General features: G+C 37.4%; 1 protein-coding gene and 1 pseudogene across 41 annotated transcripts in view; both read left to right on the top strand.

Annotated features, from left to right (window-relative positions):
* Nucleotides 1-24,795, top strand: part of EFCAB5 (EF-hand calcium binding domain 5) — a 198,426-nt gene that overhangs the window by 27,554 nt on the left and 146,077 nt on the right. For all 41 annotated transcript variants that reach the window (XM_045044905.1, XM_045044891.1, XM_045044887.1 and 38 more), the window contains one exon: nucleotides 526-610. Coding sequence is in view for 35 of the 41 variants with exons in the window: in XM_045044891.1 (XP_044900826.1) it covers nucleotides 526-610 (85 nt within the window). In the remaining 6 variants the exon portion in view is untranslated. The remainder of the gene's footprint in view (nucleotides 1-525; nucleotides 611-24,795) is intronic.
* On the top strand, nucleotides 8,461-11,464 carry LOC111557837 (annotated as a pseudogene).

The raw sequence follows: 24,795 nt of genomic DNA, 5'->3' as shown, positions 1-24,795 counted from the left end.
TAAGTTCAATAATATGAGTCTTAAAAATATTATTATCGTTCTTTTAACACTACATCAACATGAGTACAAAAAATGATTTTTCCACCATTTATTCATAAAACTAACCTTTAATTTCAATTAAGATGAAATATTTTTCTTTCTACCACAAACATAGAAGATGATTCTAATAGTAGAAGAAAACAGTAGCATTTTCAAAAGTCCACTTTCATCTTGCAGTGGTCTCAAATATTGTTTCTAGAAAGTATTGTATAATTTGAAGATTAATGTACATCTGAAATAATATTCTTTGCATATCACTTTGTTAGCCATAGAAAGATGGGATGACATGTTGAACCAATGTATTTTATCTTATCAATGCAGTAAGCAGTCTTTGCTTCTAATACACAGCATTAAATCCTAGAAAAATCAAACATATGTCTGGTAACTCCTATAAGTCATTTATCTGCATTCTTTAATTGGGAGGGTTGATGCAACTTTGAAGAAAAGTAACTCATTTTACAATTGGGATTTCGTTTCTCTTTTCAGAGTTCACAGAGCGTACCAAACAGCTCTGCATTAGACACCAGCAGCAATGTGCCAGAAACAGCAACAGATGAAATCAAATCCCAAGGTATAGAACTAGCCTTTCCCCTACACAATGGAATTTAAAACAATTGTGTTTTCACTGGGGATGCATTCCTTAAGATTTTGCCTTAAAAAAAATAGTCTCAGGGGTATTTTAAACACAATTTGGGAAATAGTTTAAAATATATTCCCTTCATCATCTATTAATATTTTTGAAGCAACTTTATGACTATTCATCCTGTGCTTAAAGAGAAAATTTAGCTGAGATCTGACTGATACATAGCAGGCAACCCATTAATGAAAACATTAAATGAAGAACACAAATGATTTGGCCTGCTTATTGTTTTTTGTTTGTTTGTTTGTTTCTCCTTTTTACCTCTGTACTTGACCACACATTTATTGTGTTTGATTTCTAGCCTCATCCTTAACCCATATCCCACATAATTATGCATCTTGGAAGTGTATCAGATCAAAGACAAAACACAAGTGGAAAAGACAGTCATCCCTTTCATTGCAGTTCTTCAAACTTTAGATACTTAGTGAAATCCTGTACCAAAAAAATTCTTTACAATATTTGAAATTTAACAATTTTAATTAATTGAAATGTGCTTCTGTTCAGTTTCAAGTATTAAGTGTTAAGTATGTGCTAGGCAGTGCTAGGCCAAGTTACCATAATAATTATTTAAAGCATTTTCTAAAGTATAAATTGTTATATGGGTGCTACTAACCGCTTTTAGGTACTTAACTTTTCTCCAAAGGGTTTTCTGTCTCTTAAACCAATTAAAAGCAGTTATTTACTATTTCTTCTTATCAACACACATTATAATACATACACATTAAGAACCAAATTTTCCAACACTTACTCTGTTTTTATTATAAACTTGTACTATTTTCATAGCTTCACTAACTTTTAAAAAGTTTCTCAGAAAGTCCCTCTCCACCTGCCTCTCCACCCACCCCAATTTCTTGATTTTACTTCTTCCTCACTCCCACCCTCCATCACCATTGCTGCATACATATACTTTGCCTTTACCTTAATCATTTCAGCCATGTTTTTTTTAAGTTTATTTATTTATTTTTAGTAATCTGTAACACTCAAGGTGGGGCTCAAATTTACAACCCCAAGATCAAGAGTCACATACTCTTCTGACTGAGCCAGCCAGGTGCTCCTCAGCCAGGTTTTTAAATGAACTCTTTCATTTTAAATATGCCAAACAGAATTGGGATCTTGGTAATTTGTTATAAATTTAATTAGATGTTCACTTTAATCAGTTTGTGGCCAAATTTGCACATGCAACACTCATGCATGCATTCCATCATGTAATTTATTACCTCTCTAGAAAACGTATCAATCAAGAGTTTGTGTTATTTCTTGTTCCTGTATTTTCAATTTCTGTTATAGCTTTTCAGTTTGTGCTATAGGGAAGTGTGTTTTGTTTAAATCTGTGCATCCCAGTATGTGTTATATACTGAAAACATTGCAGTTGCTTATTACAATATCAGTTGCAAGGCAATGTACTTATTTATTTGGTGACCAGGCACTATTAAGCCTAATATTCTAAATCTCCCTTTGTAAATGTGTGTGTGTGTGTGTGTGTGTGTGTGTGTGTGTGTGTGTGTATGAAGTGGGAAGAGGAACTGTTAATGCAATTTCAATATATCAAAGGAAGTGTCTTTATTCTTGTTATATATTTTCAAAATTAAAATGATGTTATCTTGTCAGGCAGCTCTCAGAACGCACTCAAGTATGTATCTTTGCAAAGAAAATATTGTGTTTAAATGTACCATGAAAATTCCTCATTTCTTTACCCTAGTCATCATACATTTCAGGGTATGAACTTAACTTGCATTTTGAGAAATCTTTTTTTGAAAATGTGTTTGCTCGGGGCACCTGGCTGGCTCAGTCAGTGGAACATGTGACTCTTGATCTTGCAGTTATGAGTTTAAGCACCATGTCGGGTGTAGAGGTTACTTAAAAATAAAATAGTAAAAGAAAAGAAAGAAAGTATATTTTCTCAACTCTGTTCTTATTTCACAGCCCTAAGATTAACAATTTTGTAGGAAACCCATTTTCCTATAGTTATTGAATCCTAATTCCAATAGTATTTAATAGTGGTTCTTTTCCTCCTTGTTTCTTTATAATCATTCTACCTTATGTACAAATGTTAAGAATCAACCCAGGTGGAAAAAAAAATCAAGCCAGCTGAGTCTCAGACAGGACCTATATTTAAGGAGAACATCACACATGTAGTTGAGTAGCCCTGCTGGGTCAATTTGCACCAGTTTAATCAGCTGACAGTCGTACTAATGTTATAAGCCCTCTTGTGAAGAAAGAGTCTGCTAAAGCTTATAATGTGGATTATAATTCATTCCTATATATGTTCTTAAATAGGGTGGTACTGAGGCCATGCCCAGCAGGGGGCCATGAACTAAGTGCTGGAAATGGTAAAAGTCACTTTGAAGGCTGGGCATTTCAAAATATGAACAAGGAATTCTTTTATGTCCCTACTTATTTAGTTGAAAGCATTTATGCCCAAAGTACCTGAATAAGTCTTTGCATGTTAGAAGGTAGATTAATACAGGGTTGAAGGTATACATGTCGAGGAAGAATGTGAAAGGCTGTTAATGCTATGAAGAGTTTAGGAAGATAATCCTGAAAAAGAATTCCAGGGCTTAGCATAGTTCCTGGCACAAAGTGAGACATCTATAAATATTTATTAGAGTGAATGTATAAACGAATCAGTCCGTCTGTGAAAGGGTTAGGAATGTCCACGCATAGACCTGCTAAAAAACCCTATACCTGTTTGAAACTATATTCAACTGAACCTCAGAATTAATTTGCCCTTGGGGCAGTTGGGGCTGTAATTTATGAACCTTGAATTCAGAGGTCACTCAATCAAAAGGGAACTGCAGTTAGGCTTGCTTAGAATCCTGATTTATTAACCCTGCTATTGCTGTGCCTCCTCTTTTCTTGGTTTTATGGCTCTAAGAGAGAAGTGTTTGACTAGAGTTGTAACCAAACACACATCTTCTATTCTACATATCAGTGCAAACACTAGGATTATTGCTTAGCAACCTATAATAGCCAAGCACACTAGAGAAGCACTAGCAGTCTGCAGCAAGATGCAGAATGTCCTAATTCATGTGAGAGTGTACAAATGAGCCATGGCAGGTGGGTAGATATCAAGTTGCTGTACATCTGTAGCAGTATCTTTAAAACAGGAGAGGATCCTCTTTGGGTTATGTCTGAGAGAGAAAAAGCAAAGAGAGTAACATTAGAATCCGCAGGCTTTAAAAGTTTTTTTAAACTATTTTTTCAATTTACTTCAATTTTATTTCAATTATTTTATTTATTTATTTATTTATTTATTTATTTATTTATTTATTTATTTATTTTGAGAGAGAGAGACAGAGAGAATGAGAGAGGGAGGGGCAGAGAGAGAAGGAGAGAGAGAATCCCAAGCAGGCTCCGCACTGTCAGCTTGAAGCCTGATGTGGGCTCAAACTCATGAACCGTGAGATCATGACCTGAGCCAAAACCAAGAATTGGATGCTTAACTGAGTAGCCCAGGCATCCCTAAAAATTTGTTTAAATATTTATTTATTTTTGACAGAGACAGAGTGTGAGCGGGAGAGGGGCTGAGAGGGAGAGAGATACAGAATCTGAACCAGGCTCCATGCTGTTTGCTGTCAGCACAGAACCTGACATGGGGCTTGAACCCACAAACGATGAGATCATGACCTGAGCCAAAGTCGGACCCTTAACTGACTGAGCCACCCAGGTGCCCCAGAACCTGTAGACTTTAAAGAATTGCTCTCTTTCACACTTAGTAAGCGTTGTACCCAACCAGAGTGTAAACATCCCTTCACACTCAAAAAAGTGGTTAATTTGTTTGCAAATCCAACTGAGAGATTAGGGAGAGCATTATACTGCCCTCCTCACTTCCCCCATATTGGATAAAAGAATTAGCCAAAGAGCAAATCAAAAATTGGGAGGAGGTTCATAAATACTATTTACTATTGGACATAAGACATTCTTCAGATGAAATGTTGGCTTTTCAAGAGTTTCTTTATAGACTACTTATTTTTTTCCTGGGAAGAAAGATGGATACTATCTAGCTAGGTAGGATTTAAAAGTATTCTTCAGAGTACTCTCAATTAAGCTAGGGGAAATTTTAAATAAATTAATTAAACGAATTTGAAATATTTGTGGATAGCTCCCCACCGAAAATGAGAATGAATAAATACATTGCAATACAGTCATATAATGAAATACTATGAAGCAGTGAAAAATGAATGAAGTTCATTACAAGTGTACCAAAAAACAAACAAACAACAACAACAACAACAACAAAAACCTAGGAATAAACCTAACCAAAGAGGTGTAAGACCTGTACTCTGAAAACTTTAAAACGCTGATGAAAGAAATTGAAGATGATACGAAGAAATAGAAAGACATTCCATGCTCATGGAGTGGAAGAACAAATATTGTTAAAATGTCTATATTACCCAGAGCAATCTACACATTCAATACAATCACTACCAAAATACCAACAGCATTTTTCACAGAAGTGGAACAAACAATCCTAAAATTTGTATGGAACCACAAAGGACTCCAAATAGCCAAAGAAATCTTGAAAAAGAAAAGCAAAGCTAGAGGCATCACAATTCTAGACTTCAAGTTATATTACAAAATTGTAGCAATCAAAACAAAAGTGGATACATAGATCAATGGAACAGAATAGAATATCCAGAAATAAACAATTAAATGGTAAATTAATCTCCAATAAAGCAGGAAAGAATATCCAATGGGAAAAAGTCTCCAGCAAATGGTGTTGGGAAAACTGGACACCAATATGCAAAAGAATGAAGCTGGACCATGTTTTTACACCATACACAAAAATAAACTCAAAATGGATTAAAGACCTAAATGTGGGACCAGAAACCATAAAAATCCTAGAAGAGAGCGCAGGCAGTAATTTCTCTGACATTGGCTGTAGCAACTTTTTTCTAGATAGATGCCCTGAGGCAAAGGAAACAAAAGCAAAAATAAACTATTAGGACTATAAAAAAATAAAAAGCTTCTGCATTGTGAAGGAAATTATCCATAAAACTAAAAGGCAACCTATGGAATGGGAGAAGATATTTGCAAATGACATACCCAATAAAGGGTTCATATCCAAAATATAAGAAGAACTTATAAAACTCAACACCCCAAAACTAAATAATCCAATTAAAAAATGGTCAGAAGACATGAACAGACATCTCTCCAAAGAAGACATCCAGATGGCCAACAGACACATGAAAAGATGCTCAACATCACTCATCATCAGGGAAATGCAAATTAAAACTACAATAAGATACCACCTCACACCTGTCAGAATGGCTAAAATTAACAACACAGAAAACAACAGGTATTGGCGAGGATATGGAGAAAAGGGAACCTGTGTGCACTGTTGGTGGGAATGCAAACTGGTGCAACCACTGTAGAAAGCAGCATGGAGGTTCCTCAAAAAGTTAAAGAAGAATTACCCTATGATTTAGCAATAGCAGTGCTGGGTATTTACCCTGAATAAAAAAACAATGATTCAAAGGGATACATGAACGTGTGCATCATTATTTACAGCAGCCAAACTATGGAAGCAGCCTAAGTGTCCGTCGACAGATGAATGGATAGAGAAGATGTGTTATCAGTATACAATGAAATATTCTTCAGTGGTAAAAAATAATGAAATCTTTCCATTTGCAACAACATGGATGGAACTAGAGTGTATTATTATAATACTTATTAATATAAGGGGATATAATAAGTGAATACTGTATTTCACTTATTAGTGACAGAAGCCAGAGAAAGATAAATACATCTGATTTCACTCATGAGGAATTTAAGAAACAAAACAGATGAGGAAAGGGTGGGATGATGGGGTTAAACAGGTGATGGAGATTAAGGAGTGCACTTGCCATGATGAGCACCAGGTGATGTATGGAATAGTTGAATCACTATATTGTACACCTAAAACTAATGTAACACTGTATGTTAGCTAACTGGAATTAAAATAAAAACTTAAAAAAAATCAATGAACTAGAGTTGCACTGAATGATGAATTTCCAGATGAATTTACAAACATAATATTAAGTATTAAAAAGTTGCAGAAAACACATGGTATGAAATAATTTTTATAAGGTTTAAAAACAAGAAGAACAATATTATATTGTTTAGATACAATATAAACAATTGCAGAGAAATGATAAACATGAAATTCAGAATAGAGTTTCTATCAAAGTAGGGGGATATGGGAGGCTTTAATATTTAGGTAATTTTTTTCTTTTTCTTTTTTTAGGTAATTTTTTTCTTAAGCTAAGAGTAGATATATGGCTACTTATTATATCATTATACTTATAGGTCTTAAATATTTAATATTAAGATAAAAAACACTGCTCTATGTTATGGAGGTTCTGGTCTCTTGCCCTTTTATTGCACTACTAATATTTATTGAGAGTTATTAATGATTGAGGCATGAATCAGTAACTACTTTCTGATTATCTTAAAAATAATGAGTATAAAAATAATTTTCATATTTATTTCTTCTTTTGTCCTGCATCAAAAACAAAAGACTTTAACAATAAATGGCCCTGATCCTATTGTGGTTCAGCTGGGCACTAATATTCTTTTCCAGCACACAGAAGCAAACTGACTAGTGGATAATGTTTGAAAAGGCCTGAAATAACTTCATCTCCATGACCATGTCAGAAAAAAACTTAAGATTCCCATTAACTTTTTCATTCCAGTCACCTCGGCATCCATAAACAAAACAAAACAAAACAAAACAAAAACAAAAACAAAAACCAAAACCAAACAAACCATCTGATAGCTTATTGTTCAGAGCCTGAGCTAGCTAGGTCCTGGGAACCCAGAGCCCCGCTAGCCAGTTAATGCTAGGAAAAAGTCATACAATTCTATGTCCTGACACCAATAAAGATATAGTCTTCCATCTCAGATGAACATTCTGTATTACTTGGAAATCCATTGAGGTGTTTGTTTTCTGCTCCTTTCCACTTCCACAAAAATTATTTCAAACTTTTATCATGCACAAACCTATGATCCCACCATTTGTTGGTTTTAGCAATATTTATTTTATTCCACAAAAAATAGAGGCTATTAGAGGGAATGTCCTCAGTATAGTGTAGGAAACACCTCATCCAAATTTACTCTATATTCTTGACCTCAATCTCTCATATCTCCTCAGACCCTAAGGACCATTATCTAATCTCCCGTCTGTAGCTTCTGTTTTCCTTTCTACATTGGCTCCTTTCTTTCACTCTCTCTATATAGTCAAGACTTTCCCACCTTTTTAAAAAAAATTTTTTTTTCAATGTTTATTTATTTTTTGGGACAGAGAGAGAGCATGAATGGGGGAGGGGCAGAGAGAGAGGGAGACACAGAATCGGAAACAGGCTCCAGGCTCTGAGCCATCAGCCCAGAGCCCGACGCGGGGCTCGAACTCACGGACCGCGAGATCGTGACCTGGCTGAAGTCGGACGCTTAACCGACTGCGCCACCCAGGCGCCCCAAGACTTTCCCACCTTTAAAGAAAATCCTTCTCTTCACAGTCCAATTCCTTGAAATAATTGTCCACTTGTTTAGTCTACACTTCACCCCCAAGTCCCTCCTCAACCCACTGAAGTCCTGGTTCCATTTTATCACAGAAATTGCCCTCTCTAAGGTCAGTGAAGAACAACCTGATGCTAAATCCAGTGTATACTTTCTACTTCTTTTCTTTAAATGTTTATTTATCTGTCTTGAGAGAGAAAGAGAGAGCAGGGGTGAAGCAGCAGAAAGAGAGGAGAGAGAGAATCCCAAGCAGGCTCTGCGATGTCAGTGCAGAGCCCGATGGAGGGCTCGAACTCACCAACTGAGAGAGCATGACCTGAGCCTAAATCAAGAGTTGGTCGCTCAACCAACTGAGCCACCCAGGCACCCCAGTATATTTTCTACTTCTTATATCATTTGATTTTTCTGCAGTATTTGACACTGTTGGCCACTTCCTCTGCAGTGATAATTTTTTTTGTCTGTCCAATGTCTCTTTGGGAAACTATCATCCTGTCCTTCTTAATCCCTTTGGCTTAGATGGGGCTGACTCCACCCCTTTATTTCCAGGGATGGGTGGTAATCCAAACCTGATCAATCAGAATACTTACTACCCCTTCAATGCTGTGGATGGTTCAGAAATAGGCATATAATTTATACCAAGTAAAACTTTTCCCAGATTTTTACCACTGGAATTTTAATGGCAGATTTTTTAAGTCAATGATTATAAAGATCATGCAAATCTAAAGCTGCTGTTGATCATTTTTAACAACATGTGAGGACAACCTGCCTAAAAATTAATTCAGTAGAGCAAATTAGAAATTAGAAGTGGATTTCAGCTATGCCTGAGAACAGTCATATTCCTGGATTTTCCAGCTATAGAAGCTAATACATTCCATTTTTAATTTAAGTTAGGTAAGATGGATTTCTATTGCTTGAAATTGAAAGGGTCTTTAATAATACATCCTTTTGGGGGCACCTGGGTGGCTCATTCCGTTGAGTCTGACTCTTGATCTCAGCTCAGGTCTAGGATAGAGGGAGGATGGCAGCATAGGAGGACGCCGGGCTCGCCGCGCGTCCTGTTGATCTCAGCTCAGGTCTTGATCTCAGCGTCATTAGTTCAAGCCCCACATTGGTCTCCATGCTGGGCATGAAGCCTACTTAAATTAAAAACAAAACAAAACAATATTTAGTAATACATCCTTCTTGAAACTCTTCTTAGGGCTTCTGTGATTTTAACCTATCCTATTTTTCTCCCACTCTCAGACTTTCAGACTCCTGTATAAGTGTTCCTTTTCCACCTTAAAAATGTTGCATAAGATTCCTTTCTTGGTCCTCTTTTCACTCTAGACATTCTCTCTGTGTGAGCTCATCCAATAATAATAATAATAATAATAATAATAATAAGTATAGATTTTTTAGTATATATAATTTCATATATGTACATAATTTTCTCGTTGTGACTATCCTGCAAAGTATAATTGTTTCCATTTCACAGAAGTAGAAACTGAGTCTAAATTGAATAATTTGTTCTAAATCACAGGGCTAGGAAATGTTAGAGGTAGAATTTGAAACTGGTATCTCTGATTCAAATGCCCATAATATTTTTTAACACATTTATTCATTTATCAAGTATTTGAGTTCTTAGTATGTTTCTGATACTGTTCTAACCACTAGGAGATCAGTAGTAACTAACACAGAGTCCTTGCATTAATATGTTTTAATTTCTAAAGTGTGTTAGAAACAGATTATTTTCCTAAAAAAAATCCATGGTTTTAGTGCAATAAGGCAAATAAAGTAAAAGTTATAAAGATTGTAAAGAATAAAGTGGAAATATCTCTTTTTTTTTTTTGCAGATGACATAATTCAATAAGGCAATTGATATAAATTTAGCAAGGTTTCTACATACAAAGTCAATACACAACACACACAAAAAACAATTATGAGTGTTTTGCTTATCTTGATTCTTAGCTTATTGGGGATGGTAACTGGGACCCATTGTCTGCTCCTGTTGCCAGCACCTTCTACTGATAGCCACCATGCATGAGTGCATCTCCATCCACATTGACCAGACTGGTGTCCAGATTGGCAATGCCTGCTGGGAGCTGTATCGCCTGAAACATGGCATTCAGCCCGATGGCCAGATGCCAAATGACAAGACCATTGGGGGAGAAGATGACTCCTTCATTACCTTCTTCAGTGAGACAGGTGCTGGCAAGCATGTGCCCAGGACAATGTTTGTAGCCTGGAACCCACAGTCATTGATGAAGTTCACACTGGCACCTACTGCCAGCTCTTCCACCCTGAGCAACTCATCACAGGCAAGGAAGATGCTGCCAATAACTATGCCTGAGGGCACTACACCACTGGCAAACAGATCATTGGCCTTGCCTTGGACCAAATTCAGAAACTGGCTTGCCAGTGCACAGGTCTTCAAGGCTTCTTGGTTTTCAACAGCTTTGGAGGTGGTACTTGTCTGGGTTCACCTCCATACTGATGGAATGTCTCTCTGTCGATTATGACAAGAATTCTAAGCTGGAGTTCTCCATTTACCCAGTCCCCGCAGGTTTTCACAGATGCAATTGAGCCCTACAACTGTATCCTTACTACCCGTACCACGCTGGAGCATTCTGACTGTGCATTCATGGTAGACATCAAGGACATCTATGACATCTGTCACCCAACCTACACTAACCTTAACCACCTTATTAGCCAGATTGGTCTTCCATCACTGCTTCCCTCAGATTTGATGGAGCCCTGAATGCTAATCGAACAGAATTCCAGACCAACCTGGTGCCCTATCTCTGTACCCACTTCCCTCTGGCCACATATGCCCCTGTCATCTCTGCTGAGATATCCTACCATGAACAGCTTTCTGTAGCAGAGATCACCAAGGCATGCTCTGAGCCAGCCAACCAGATGGTGAAATGTGACCCTCCCCATGGCAAATATATGGCTTCCTGCCTATGATTGCCCAAGATGTCAATGCTGCCATTGCCACCATCAAGACTAAGTGTAGCATCCAGCTTGTGGATTGGTGCTCCACTGGCTTCAAAGTTGGTATTCATTACCAGCCTCCCACTATGGTACCTGGTGGAGACCTGGCCAAAGTACAGTGACCTGTATGCATGCTGAACACCACAGCCATTGCTAAAACCTGGGCTCACCTGAACCACAAGTTTGACCTAATGTATGTCAAGAATGCCTTGTTTACTGATATGTGGGTGAGGGTTTGGAGGAAGGAGAGTTTTCTGAGGCCCATGAAGACATGGGTGTGCTCTTGAGAAAGATTATGAGAAAGTTGGTGTGGATTCTTCTTCTTTTTTTTTTTTTTAAGTAAGCTTCATGCCTAGCACAGAGCCCAATATGGGGCTTGAATTCACGGCCTTAAGATCAAGACTTGAGCTGAGATCAAGAGTCAGATGTTTAATAATCTGAACCATCCAGGTGCCCTGGTTGGTGTGGATTTTTTTGTAGGAGAGGGTAAAGAAGAAGGAGAGGAAAGCTAATTACCATTCCTTTCAGTCCCATAACATGTCACACTCAGAACTTTAGATTCAACATTCACTGACAAGCATTAAAGGTTTCTGGTTAGATTGTCTTCACTTTTCACTGTGATCATGTCTTACTTTTCTATGTGTACCTGTGAGATTTTTCCATCATGTCTCAAAGTAAAGGCTTTAAGAAAGAAAACAAAGGGGTTCCTGGGTGGCCCAGGTGGTTAAGTGTCCAACTCTGGATTTTGGCTCAGGTCATGATTTCACAGTCATGAGATCAAGCCCCGTGTTGGGCTTCATGCAGGGCATGGAGCCTGCTTAAGATTGTCTCTCTCCCTCTCTCTCTGCCCCTCCCCCACCTGCACACATGCACATGCTTGCTCTCTCTCAAAAAAAAAAAAAAACAAGTATATTTCTGTATATATTAGCAACAAATAATTAGAAAATAAAAACTTTTAAATACCATTTTAATAACATCAGAAACATTAACTATCTAGAAATAAATCTAACCAAAAATGAGCAAAACCTCTATACTGAAACTATTAAGCTTTGCCAAAAGAAATTATGTTCAAATAAATGAATATACACACCTTACTCATGAATTACAAGATTTAATACATATTGTTAAGATAGTAGTTATCCCTCAATTGACCTCTAAATTCAATGTGATCCTAATCAAAATTTCTGCAGAGCTCTCTGTATATGTCTGTGTGTGTATAAATTGACAAGTTGATTCTAAAATGTATGTGGAAATGCAGAAGATCCAGAAAAGCCAAGGAAATCTTGAAGAACAAAGTGGAAGGATTTATAACAGCAAATATCAAGATTTGTAAGAGAATTACAAAAATTAGGATGGCATGATAATGGCACAAGGATGGACAAGCCAGTAGAACAGAATAGTCCAATTGAAAGTCCTGTATTGAAAACAGGAGGTGTTCTCAATAACGATGCCAAATGGAAAACATGTATTTTGAGTCCTACCTTACCTGACACACAAAAATAAATTATACATGTATTTTAGATCTAAATGTGAATGATAAAACAATAAATCATTTTAGAAAAATACATTGGAGAATATTCTCATGATTTGGGAGTAGGCCAAGATTTCTTAAGCAAAATGCAAAAAATACCAATGATAAAAAAAATTCAGAAGTAGACATTAAAATTAAGAACTCCTGTTCATCAGAAAACACCATTGAGAGAGTGAAAAGGCAAGCAAGGTATGAGAAAAGTTATTTACAATACCTTTGTTCATCAAAGGTTTTCATCTGACTGTATAGAAAACTCCTACAAATCAGTAAGACAGACAACCCAACAGAAAAGTGGACAATAGATATAAACAGATACTTCACTTAAGAGAACATTCAAATAGCCATAGATAGAGGAAAATGTGTTCCAGTTTATGACTTACCAGGAAAATGCAGATTAAAATCGCAAGATAAAATTATGTGTTCAGCAGAATAACTTAAAAAACACACAATGCCAAATGTTGGCAAAGATATGGAATACAGGAATTCTCGTACATTGCTGTTGGGAATCTAAACTGGTACAATTTCAGAAAACTGTTTGGCACTATTTATAAAGCTGAATGTACCCCATGATCAGCATTTATACTCCTAGAGAAGTGAATCTATATGTCTACCAAATGACATGTAGAGAATGATTATGGCAACTTTTTGTTCTAGTTGAATATGGAAACTATTAAAATGTCCATCATTAGTAGAATGAATTTAAAAATTATGGTATATTCATACAGTAAAATACAAGGCATCAACGAATAACAACTACTGCCATGCAATATGGATAAAAGTGGTTAAAGGGCACTTTATTTTTTTTTCAATATATGAAATTTATTGTCAAATTGGTTTCCATACAACACCCAGTGCTCATCCCAAAAGGTGCCCTCCTCAATACCCATCACCCACCCTCCCCTCCCTCCCTCCCACCTCCCATCAACCCTCAGTTTGTTCTCAGTTTTTAACAGTCTCTTATGCTTTGGCTCTCTCCCACTCTAACCTCTTTTTTTTTTCCTTCCCCTCCCCCATGGGTTCCTGTTAAGTCTCTCAGGATCCACATAAGAGTGAAACCATATGGTATCTGTCTTTCTCTGTATGGCTTATTTCACTTAGCATCACACTCTCCAGTTCCATCCACGTTGCTACAAAGGGCCATATTTCGTTCTTTCTCACTGCCATGTAGTACTCCATTTTGTATATAAACCAGAATTTCTTTATCCATTCATCAGTTGATGGACATTTTGGCTCTTTCCATAATTTGGCTATTGTTGAGAGTGCTGCTATAAACATTGGGGTACAAGTGGCCCTATGCATCAGTACTCCTGTATCCCTTGGATAAATTCCTAGCAGTGCTATTGCTGGGTCATAGGGTAGGTCTATTTTTAATTTTCTGAGGAACCTCCACACTGTTTTCCAGAGTGGCTGCACCAGTTTGCATTCCCACAAACAGTGCAAGAGGGTTCCCGTTTCTCCACATCCTCTCCAGCATCTATAGTCTCCTGATTTGTTCATTTTGGCCACTCTGACTGGCGTGAGGTGATATCTGAGTGTGGTTTTGATTTGTATTTCCCTGATGAGGAGCGATGTTGAGCATCTTTTCATGTGCCTGTTGGCCATCCGGATGTCTTCTTTAGAGAAGTGTCTATTCATGTTTTTTGCCCATTTCTTCACTGTGTTATTTGTTTTTCGGGTGTGGAGTTTGGTGAGCTCTTTATAGATTTTGGATACTAGCCCTTTGTCCGATATGTCATTTGCAAATATTAAAGGGCACTTTAAAAGTGGTTATTGGGCAAAGGAGAGGAGTTAAGATGACAGAGCAGCATGGAGACCCTGAGCTTGTCTTATCCCTGAAGTGCAGCTAGATCAGCACCAAACCATTTTGAACACCTAGGAAATTGATCTGAGGATTAACACAACAATATACATAACTTGAGCCACAGAACTCAGCAGGTATGCGGTGAGGAGAGGTAAACTGGGGGAGACAAAAGCCGAGGAAGGTAAGGAGCTGTTTTTGCGGAGAGAGGATAGAGAAAGAGAAAGGGGAGAGTGCACCCGTAGGGATAGCACAAGAAAAGCACTTCCCTGAAAGTAGCTGGAGAGAAAGAGAGAGAAAGAGTGAAAACACTCACAGGGGACTGAACAGGAAATCTGTCTGCAAAACCATTGCTAGGAAGAAAGAAGAGGGTTTCAATACCACCTGGATTCTATAAACAGTGGAGCACAGAGTCTGAAGGTTTGGAGCTCAGTGCCTGGTGGTGCTCTGGTGAGGAACTAGGGCAAATCCCCAGGAGCAGGCAGTGTGGTCTGAGGGGTCCACATGCCACATGGAGAGAAGTGGTCCCCCTGCTTGGAGTACATTTGGTAGAGGCCACACGGCCTCCCCACAGGCAAAGGTCCAGCAGACCCTGGAGAACAGCCACATTTGCTGGTATTGGGACAAAGACGGCAGAGTGTGGTGAAGCCTGGCACTGGCTGTGTGCTGTTATCTGCCATAATCTCTGAAACTCTGCTACTGTGTGATTACATGAAAGTTTTCTGGGGGCAAACCCAGGCATTACTCAGTGATATACTCCCCCCAAAGAGTTGGCTCATGTCCAAGCCACAGGGGTCTCTGAAGTGTGGGGTTTTGAAACACTCCCCCATCTGAAATAAAACTCTGGAGGGAGGTGTCACCTGGAAGGTGGACAGCTTGGACATGGACAAAGTAGAGGTGGGGAATGGATGGGGGCCTGAGAGAAGGAGGGGTGCACCGGTTGGTGAGAGCGAGAAGTTCCTGCTCCAAAACTAGAGGGCAGGGTGAACCCATTTCCACCTCTACTGCAGGCACACTCATGCACACCACACTGATCCACCCAGGTAAGCTAAGCAGCGCCACCTAGGGGAGAATGGAGCCATTACACCAAGCCCCTCTCAACTGCGCCCTCTAAGCACACTCCCCACAAGACCAACACAAGTCACTTCACCTGCTTAGTGTATGGAATATAGAGGGCTTCATAGTTTCAGTTCTAGGCAAAACTGGGTGTAACTTTATTTGGGTTTCATTAGTTTGCTGGTTCAGTTATTTGTTCGTTTTCTTTGCTTCTGTTTTTGCTTAAATTATTTTTTTTCTTTCTCTTATATACATGAAGAGAAAATTTTATTTTTATTTTTTACTTTATTTAAAAAATTTTAAAATTCCATTTCATTTTCTTTATTTCACTTATTCTATTTCATTATATAATTTTTTTAATTTGTAAATTTTTTCTTACTTTTATTTTATTTTTTATTTTCCTTCCTTTTTTTCTCTATTCTATCAAGCATCTTTCAACAAGCAGACCAAAATACACCTAGGATCTATCTTCCTTTATTTGATTTTTTGTTTTGTTTTTTATTTTTTAATTTTAATATTTAATTTTGATTTTTTTCTTCCTCCAAAATGACGAAATGAAGGAATTCACCCCACAGACAGAACAAGAAGAAATGACAGCCAGGGGCTTAATCAACACAAATATAAGCAAGATGTCTGAACTAGAATTGAGAACCACTAGCTGGTGTTGAAAAAAGCATAGAATTCCTTTCTGTGGAGATAAAAGAAATAAACCATAGTCAGAATGAAATTAAAAATGCCATAATTGGGATGCAATCTCAAATGGATGCCATGATAGCAAGGATGAAGCAGAGCAGCAAATCAGCGATATAGAAGATAAAATTATGAAGAATAATGAAGCAGAAAAAAGAGGGAAACAAAGGCAAAAGATCACTATACAAAACTTAGAGAACTCAGTACTTATTAAAAAGGAATAACATCTTAATCATAGGAGTCCCAGAACATGAAAAGAGAGAAAAAGGGGCAGAAGGTTTATGTGAGCAAATTATAGCAGAAAACTTTCCTAATCTGGGGAAGGACACAGACATCAAAATCCAAGAAGCATAGAGAACTCCCATTAGATTCAACAAAAATCAACCATCACAAGGCACATCACAGTCAAATTCACAAAATACGCAGACAAGGAAAGAATTATGAAAGCAGCAAGGGGAAAAAAGTCCTTAACCTATAAAGGAAGACAGATCAGGTTCACTGCAGACCTATCCACAGAAACTTGGCAGGCCAGAAGAGTGACAGAATATATTTGACATGCTGAATCAGAAAAATATGCAGCCAAGAATTCTTTATCCAGCAAGACTGTCATTCAGAATAGGAGAGATAAAGAGTTTCCTAGACAAAAACTAAAGGAGTTCGTGACCACTAAACCAGCCCTGCAAGAAATTTTAAGGGGACTCTTTGAGTGGAGAAAAGACAAAACAAAACAAAACAGACCAAAAGCAACAAAGACTAGAAAGGACCAGAGAACATCCACAGAAACACTAACTCTACAGGCAACAAAATGGCACTAAATTCATATCTTTCACTATTCACTCTAAATGGACTAAACCCTCCAATCAAAAGACATAGGGTATCAGAATGGATAAGAAAACAAGATCCATCTATATGCTGCTTACAAGAGACTCATTTTATACTTAACGATGGCTTCAGATTGAAAGCAAGGGGATGGAGAACCATCTATCATGCTAAAGGACATCAAAAGAAAGCCAAAGTAGCCATTCTTATATCAGACACACTAGATATTAAAATAAAGACTAACCATAGATGAAAAGACATTATATCATAATTAAGGGGTCTATCCACCAAGAAGATCTAACAACTATAAATATTTATGCCCCCAACTTGAGGTCCCCAAATATATAAATCAATTAATCACAAATATGAAGAAACTCATCAATAATAATACCATAATAATAGGGGACTTCAACACCCCACTTACATCAATGGACAGGTCATCTAAGCACAAAAGCAGCAAGGAAACAATGGCTTTGAATGACACACTGTACTGGATGGACTTAACAGATATATTCAGAACATTTCATCCTAAAGCAGCAGAATACACATTCTTCCTGAGTGCACAGGTAAAATTCTCCAGAAAAGATCACATACTGGGTCACAAATCAGCCTCAACAAGTACAAAAAGATTGAGATCAGGGGCGCCTGGGTGGCGCAGTCGGTTAAGCGTCCGACTTCAGCCAGGTCACGATCTCGCGGTCCGTGAGTTCGAGCCCCGCGTCAGGCTCTGGGCTGATGGCTCAGAGCCTGGAGCCTGTTTCCGATTCTGTGTCTCCCTCTCTCTCTGCCCCTCCCCCGTTCATGCTCTGTCTCTCTCTGTCCCAAAAATAAATAAACGTTGAAAAAAAAAAAAAACCAAAAAGATTGAGATCATACCATGCATATTTTCAGACCACAACCCTATGAAATTCAAAATCAACCACAAGAAAAAAACTGGAAAGACCATGAATACTTGGAGATTACAGAACATCCTACTGAAGAATGAATGGGTTAACCAAAAAATTAAAGAGAAAATGAAAATAGGACAGCCCAAAACCTCTGGGATGCAGCAAAGGTGGTAATAAGAGGGAAGTGTATAGCAATCTAGGCCTTCCTAAAGAAGGAAGAAAGGTCTCAGAAACTCAACCTAATGTTACACCTTAAGGAGATGGAAAAAGAACAGAAAATAAAGCCCAAAACCAGCAGAAGGAGGGAAATAATAAAAATTAGGGCAGAAGTCAATGATTTGGAAATTAAAACAACAAAACAACAACAACAACAACAACAACAACAACAACAGTAGAACAGATCAGTGAAACCAGGAGCTGGTTCTTTGAAATAGTTAACAAAATTGATAAACTCCTAGCCATATTGATCAAAAAGAAAAACAAGAGGACCCAAATAAATAAAATCACAAATGAAAAAGGAGAGATCACAACCAACACTACAGAAATACAAACAATAATAAGAGAATATTATGCCCAATTATATGCCAACAAATTGGGCAATCTGGAAGAAATGGACATATTCCTAGCAACATATCAACTACCAAAACTGTAACAAGAAGATATGGAACATATGAACAGACCCATAACCAGTAAAGAAAATGAATCAGTAATCAAAAATCTCCCAAAACATAAGAGTCCAGGGCCAGATGGCTTTCTAGGGGAATTCTACCAAACATTAAAGAAGAGTTGACACCTATTCTTTTGAAACTGTTCCAAAAAGTAGAAATGGAAGGAAAACTTTGAAACTCATTCTTTTTTTTTAATTTTAATTTTATTTTTTTAAATTTACATCCAAATTAGCATATAGTGCAACAATGGTTTCAGGAGTAGATTCCTTAATGCCCCTTACCCATTTAGCCCATACCCCCTCCCACACCCCCTCCAGTAACCCTCTGTTTGTTCTCCATATTTATGAGTCTCTTCTGTTTTGTCCCCCCTCCTGTTTTTATATTATTTTTTGTGTACCTTCCCTTATGTTCATCTGTTTTGTCTCTTAAAGTTCTCATATGAATAAAGTCATATGCTTTTTGTCTTTCTCTGACTAATTTCACTTAGCATAATACCCTCCAGTTCCATCCACGTAGTTGCAAATGGCAAGATTTCATTCTTTTTGATTGTTGAGTAATACTCCATTGTATAGATACACCACATCTTTATCCATTCATCCATCGATGGACATTTGAGCTCTTTCCATACTTTGGCTATTGTTGATACTGCTGTTCTAAACATGGGGGTTCATGTGTCCCTTTGAAACAGCACACCTGTATCCCTTGGGTAAATACCTAGTAGTGCAATTGCTGGGTTGTAGGGTAGTTCTATTTTTAGTTTTTTAAGGAACCTACATACTGTTTCCCAGACTGACTGCACCAGCTTGCATTCCCATTCAAAACTCATTCTATGAGGTCCGCATTACCTTGATTCCAAAACCAGACAAAGACTAAAACGGAGAACTACGGACCACTAAAAAGGAGAACTATGGATCAATTTCCCTGATGAACATGGATGCAAAAATTCTCAACAAGATACTAGCAAACTGGATCCAACAATACATTAAAAGAATTATTCACCACACACACAAAAAAGGACAAGACTCACATGATCCTCTCAATAGCTGGAGAAAAAGCATTTGACAAAATACAGTATCATTTCTTGATAAAAACCCTTAAGAAAGTAGGAATGGAAGGACCATACCTCAAGATCATAAAGGCCATATATGAAAGACCCACTGCTAATATCACCCTCAATTGAGAAAACCTGAGAGCTTTCCCCCTAAGGTCAGAAACACAAGGATGTCCACTTTCACCACTGCTATACAACATAGTGTTGGAAGTCCTTAGCCTCAGCAATCAGACCATTCAAAGAAATAAAAGGTATCCACATCAGCAAGGAGGAAGTCACACTTTCACTTTATGCAGATGACATGAACTGTACGTGGAAAACCCAAAAGACTCTGCCAAAAAACTGCTAGAACTGATAGATGAACTCAGCAAACTTACCGGATATAAAGTCAATGTACAGAAATCATTTGCATTTCTATATACCAATAATGAAGCAGCAGAAAGAGAAATCAAGGAATGATTTGTAAATGATCCCATTTATAATTTCACCAAAAACCATAAAATACATGGGAAGATACTTAGCCAAAGAAGTGAAAAATCTATACACTGAAAACTATAGAAAGTTCATGAAAGAAATTGAAGAAGACACACAAAAAATGGAAAAACATTCCATGCTTAACAGATTGGAAGAATAAATATTGTTAAAATGTCAATGCTACCCAAAGCAATATACATATTCAATATAATTTCTACCAAAATAACACCAGCATTCTTCACAGAGCTAGAATAAACAATCTTAAAATTTGTATGGAACCAGAAAAGACCCAGAATAGCCAAAGCAATCCTGAAAAAGAAAACCAAAGCTGGAGGCATCACAATTCTTGACTTCAACCTGTACTACAGAGCTATAATCATCAAGATAGTATGGTACTGGCACAAAATCAGACACTCAGATCAATGGAACAGAATAGAGACCCAGAAATGGACCCGCAAATGTTATGGCCAACTAATCTTTGACAAAGGAGGAAAGAATATCCAATGGAAAAAAGACAGTCTCTTCAGCAAATGGTGTTGGACAGCAATATGCAGAAGAATGAATCTGTACCACTTTCATACACCATACACAAAAATAAATTCAAAATGGATGAAAGACCTAAACATAAGACAGGAAACCGTCAGGAAAGAACATCCAATGGAAAAAAGACAGCCTCTTTAACAAATGGTGTTGGGAGAACTGGACAGCAACATGCAGAAGGTTGAAACTAGACCACTTTCTCACACCATTCACAAAAATAAACTCAAAATGGATAAAGGACCTAAATGTGAGACAGGAAACCATCAAAACCTTAGAGGAGAAAGCAGGAAAAGACCTCTCTGACCTCAGCCATAGCAATCTCTTACTCGACACATCCCCAAAGGCAAGGGAATTAAAAGCAAAAGTGAATTACTGGGACCTTATGAAGATAAAAAGCTTCTGCACAGCAAAGGAAACAACCAACAAAACTAAAAGGCAACCAACGGAATGGGAAAAGATATTCGCAAATGACATATCGGACAAAGGGCTAGTATCCAAAATCTATAAAGAGCTCACCAAACTCCACACCCGAAAAACAAATAACCCAGTGAAGAAATGGGCAGAAAACATGAATAGACACTTCTCTAAAGAAGACATCCGGATGGCCAACAGGCACATGAAAAGATGTTCAGCGTCGCTCCTTATCAGGGAAATACAAATCAAAACCACACTCAGGTATCACCTCACACCAGTCAGAGTGGCCAAAATGAACAAATCAGGAGACTATAGATGCTGGAGAGGATGTGGAGAAACGGGAACCCTCTTGCACTGTTGGTGGGAATGCAAATTGGTGCAGCCGCTCTGGAAAGCAGTGTGGAGGTTCCTCAGAAAATTAAAAATAGACCTACCCTATGACCCAGCAATAGCACTGCTAGGAATTTATCCAAGGGATACAGGAGTACTGATGCATAGGGCCACTTGTACCCCAATGTTCATAGCAGCACTCTCAACAATAGCCAAATTATGGAAAGAGCCTAAATGTCCATCAACTGATGAATAGATAAAGAAATTGTGGTTTATATACACAATGGAGTACTACGTGGCAATGAGAAAAAATGAAATATGGCCTTTTGTAGCAACGTGGATGGAACTGGAGAGTGTGATGCTAAGTGAAATAAGCCATACAGAGAAAGACAGATACCATATGGTTTCACTCTTATGTGGATCCTGAGAAACTTAACAGGAACCCATGGGGGAGGGGAAGGAAAAAAAAAAAAGAGGTTACAGTGGGAGAGAGCCAAAGCATAAGAGACTATTAAAAACTGAGAACAAACTGAGGGTTGATGGGGGGTGGGAGGGAGGAGAGGGTGGGTGATGGGTATTGAGGAGGGCACCTTTTGGGATGAGCACTGGGTGTTGTATGGAAACCAATTTGTCAATAAATTTCATATAAAAAAAAAAAAGACAGGAAACCGTCAAAATCCTAGAGGAGAAAACAGGCAAAAGCTTCTTTGACCTCGGCCACAGCAACTGCTTACTTGACATGTCTCCAGAGGCAAGAGAAACAAAAGCAAAAATGAACTATTGGGACCTCATCAAGATAAAAAACTTCTGCACAGAGACGGAAACAATTAGCAAAACTAAAAGGCAACCGATGGAATGGGAGAAGATATTTGCAAGTGACATATCAGATAAAGGGTTAGTATCCAAAATCTATAAAGAACTTATCAAACTCAACACCCAAAAAGCAAATAATCTAGTGAAGAAATGGGTGGAAGACATGAATAGACACTTTTCCAAAGAAGACATCCAGATGGCTAACAGACTCATGAAAACATGCTCAACATCACTCATCATCAGGGTAATACAAATGAAAACCACAATGAGATAACCACCTCACACCTGTCAGAATGGCTAACATTAACAACTTAGGCAACAACAGATTTTGGCAAAGATGCAGAGAAAGAGGAACTTTCTTATTGTATCATTTGATGGGTAAAAGTTACTAATTTTGATGAAGTTCAGCTTATCTATTTTTTCTTTTGTTTAGTATGCTTTTGATGTCCTATCCATGAAGTCATTGTCAAATCCAGTGTAATAAAGATTTTCCGCAAGTTTTGATCTGACAGTTTTATAGTTTCAGCTCCTAAATTTAAATCTTTAATTAAATTTGTGTTCATTTTTTTATATGGTGTAAAGGTCCAGCTTTCCACCTCCTTTGCATGGGATATCCAGTTATCCTAGCATCATTTGTTGAAAAACTGTTCTTCCCTCATTGAATGGGCTTAGAACCTATTGAATATATATACATACACATATTTACTTACATATATAAATATATATATGTAGATTTATTTCTGGGCTGCCTATTCAATTCAGCCAGTCTAGGTCTGTCCTTATGCCTCTACCATACTGTTTCATTTTTTATTTTTTTATTTAAAAAAAATTTTTTTAACGTTTATTTATTTTTGAGACAGAGAGAGACAGAGCATGAACAGGGAAGGGTCAGAGAGAGAGAGGGAGACACAGAATCTGAAACGGGCTCCAGGCTCTGAGCTGTCAGCACAGAGCCTGACACGGGGCTTTAACTCACGAACTGCGAGATCATGACCTGAGCCAAAGTTGGACACTTAACCTACTGAGCCACCCAGGCGCCCCTCTACCATACTGTTTTAACTACTTTAGCTTTGTAGTATGTTTCAAAATTGAGTAATGTGAATCTTCCAAGTTTATTCTTTTTAAAGACTCTTTTGGCTATTCAGGGTCATTTGCAACTCCATATGAATACAAGGACCAACTTATCCATTTCTTTGAAAGAGACAATTGGAATTTTGATAAAATTGCATTGAATCTATAGATCCCTTTGAGTAGTATTTATATCTTTACATGTTAAGTCTTCCTATCCATGAACACAGGATTCTTTTCATTTCTGTATGTCTATAATTTTTTTCAGCAATGGTTTGTAGTTTTCAGCATTCAAGTCTTCCATCTCTTGGTTAGATTTATTCCTAAGTCTATAATTCTTTTAGATGCTACTGAAAAAGGAGTTGCTTTCCTAAACACAGAAACACAACTGACTTTGTGTGTTGGTATTGTATCTTGCAAACTTGCCAAATTCATGTTATTAGCTCTAGTAGCTTTTTTTTCAAGATATTCTATATATAGGGTCATCTCATCTGTAAATATAGGGGTTTTTTTTCTTTCTGACTTGGATGCCTTTTAATTTATTTTTCTTTTAATATCTCTCTAATATATCTGTCTAGAACTTCCAGGACCATGTTGAATAGCAGCCGTGAAAGTGGGTATCCTTGTCTTTTTCCTGATCTTAATTAAGTCTTCCACCACTGAGTATGATGTTAACTGTGAGTTTTTAAATAAATATCATTTATTATTTTGAGGAATTTCCCGTCTGTTCCTAGTTTTCTGAGAAGTTTATTTTATTTTATTTTATTTTATTTTATTTTATTTTATTTTATTTTATTTTATTATCTTATTTTTAAATCATGAAATGGTGTTGGGTTCTGTCAAATACCTTTTCTACATCAATTGAGATGATTATGTGTTTTTTCTTCCCCCTTCATTCTATTTACTTTTCTTGTGATGTCTTTATCTGCTTTTGGTATCAGAAGAATGCTGGCCTCATAGAATGAGTTAGAAATTATTCTGTCCCCTTCAATTCTTTGGGAAGATCTTGGTAAGGATTGATTTTAATTCTTTAAATGTTTGATTGCACTGGCGAAGCAATATGGTCCAGACCTTTTCTTTGTCGGCAGAGTTTTGATTCCTAATTCAAATCTCTTTACTTGCTAAAGTATGTTGAGATTTTCTATTTCTTTTTGAGTCAGTTTAGATAACTTTTGCGTTTCAAGGAATTTGTCCATTTATTCTAGGTTATTCTTTTTATCTCTGTGAGATTGGTGATAATGTTTCCATTTTCATTACTTAATTAATTATTTTATTGAAGAGAGAGCACCCATGAGTTGGGGAGAGGGACAGAGGGGCAGAGGGAGAGGGAGAGAGAGAATCTTAAGCAGGCTCCAAGCTCAGCACAGAGTCTGACACGGGGCTTGATCCTACAATCCTGGGATCATGACCTGAGCCCAAATCAAGAATTGGACACTCACCTGACTGAGCCACCCAAGGCACCAATTTCATTTTTTGTTTTAGTTATTCGTGTCTCTTTTATTCTTTG

This window comes from Felis catus, chromosome E1, assembly GCF_018350175.1.
Source record: "Felis catus isolate Fca126 chromosome E1, F.catus_Fca126_mat1.0, whole genome shotgun sequence".
NCBI classification, from domain to species: Eukaryota; Metazoa; Chordata; class Mammalia; order Carnivora; family Felidae; genus Felis; species Felis catus.
This window is presented reverse-complemented; position numbering and strand designations above follow the sequence as displayed.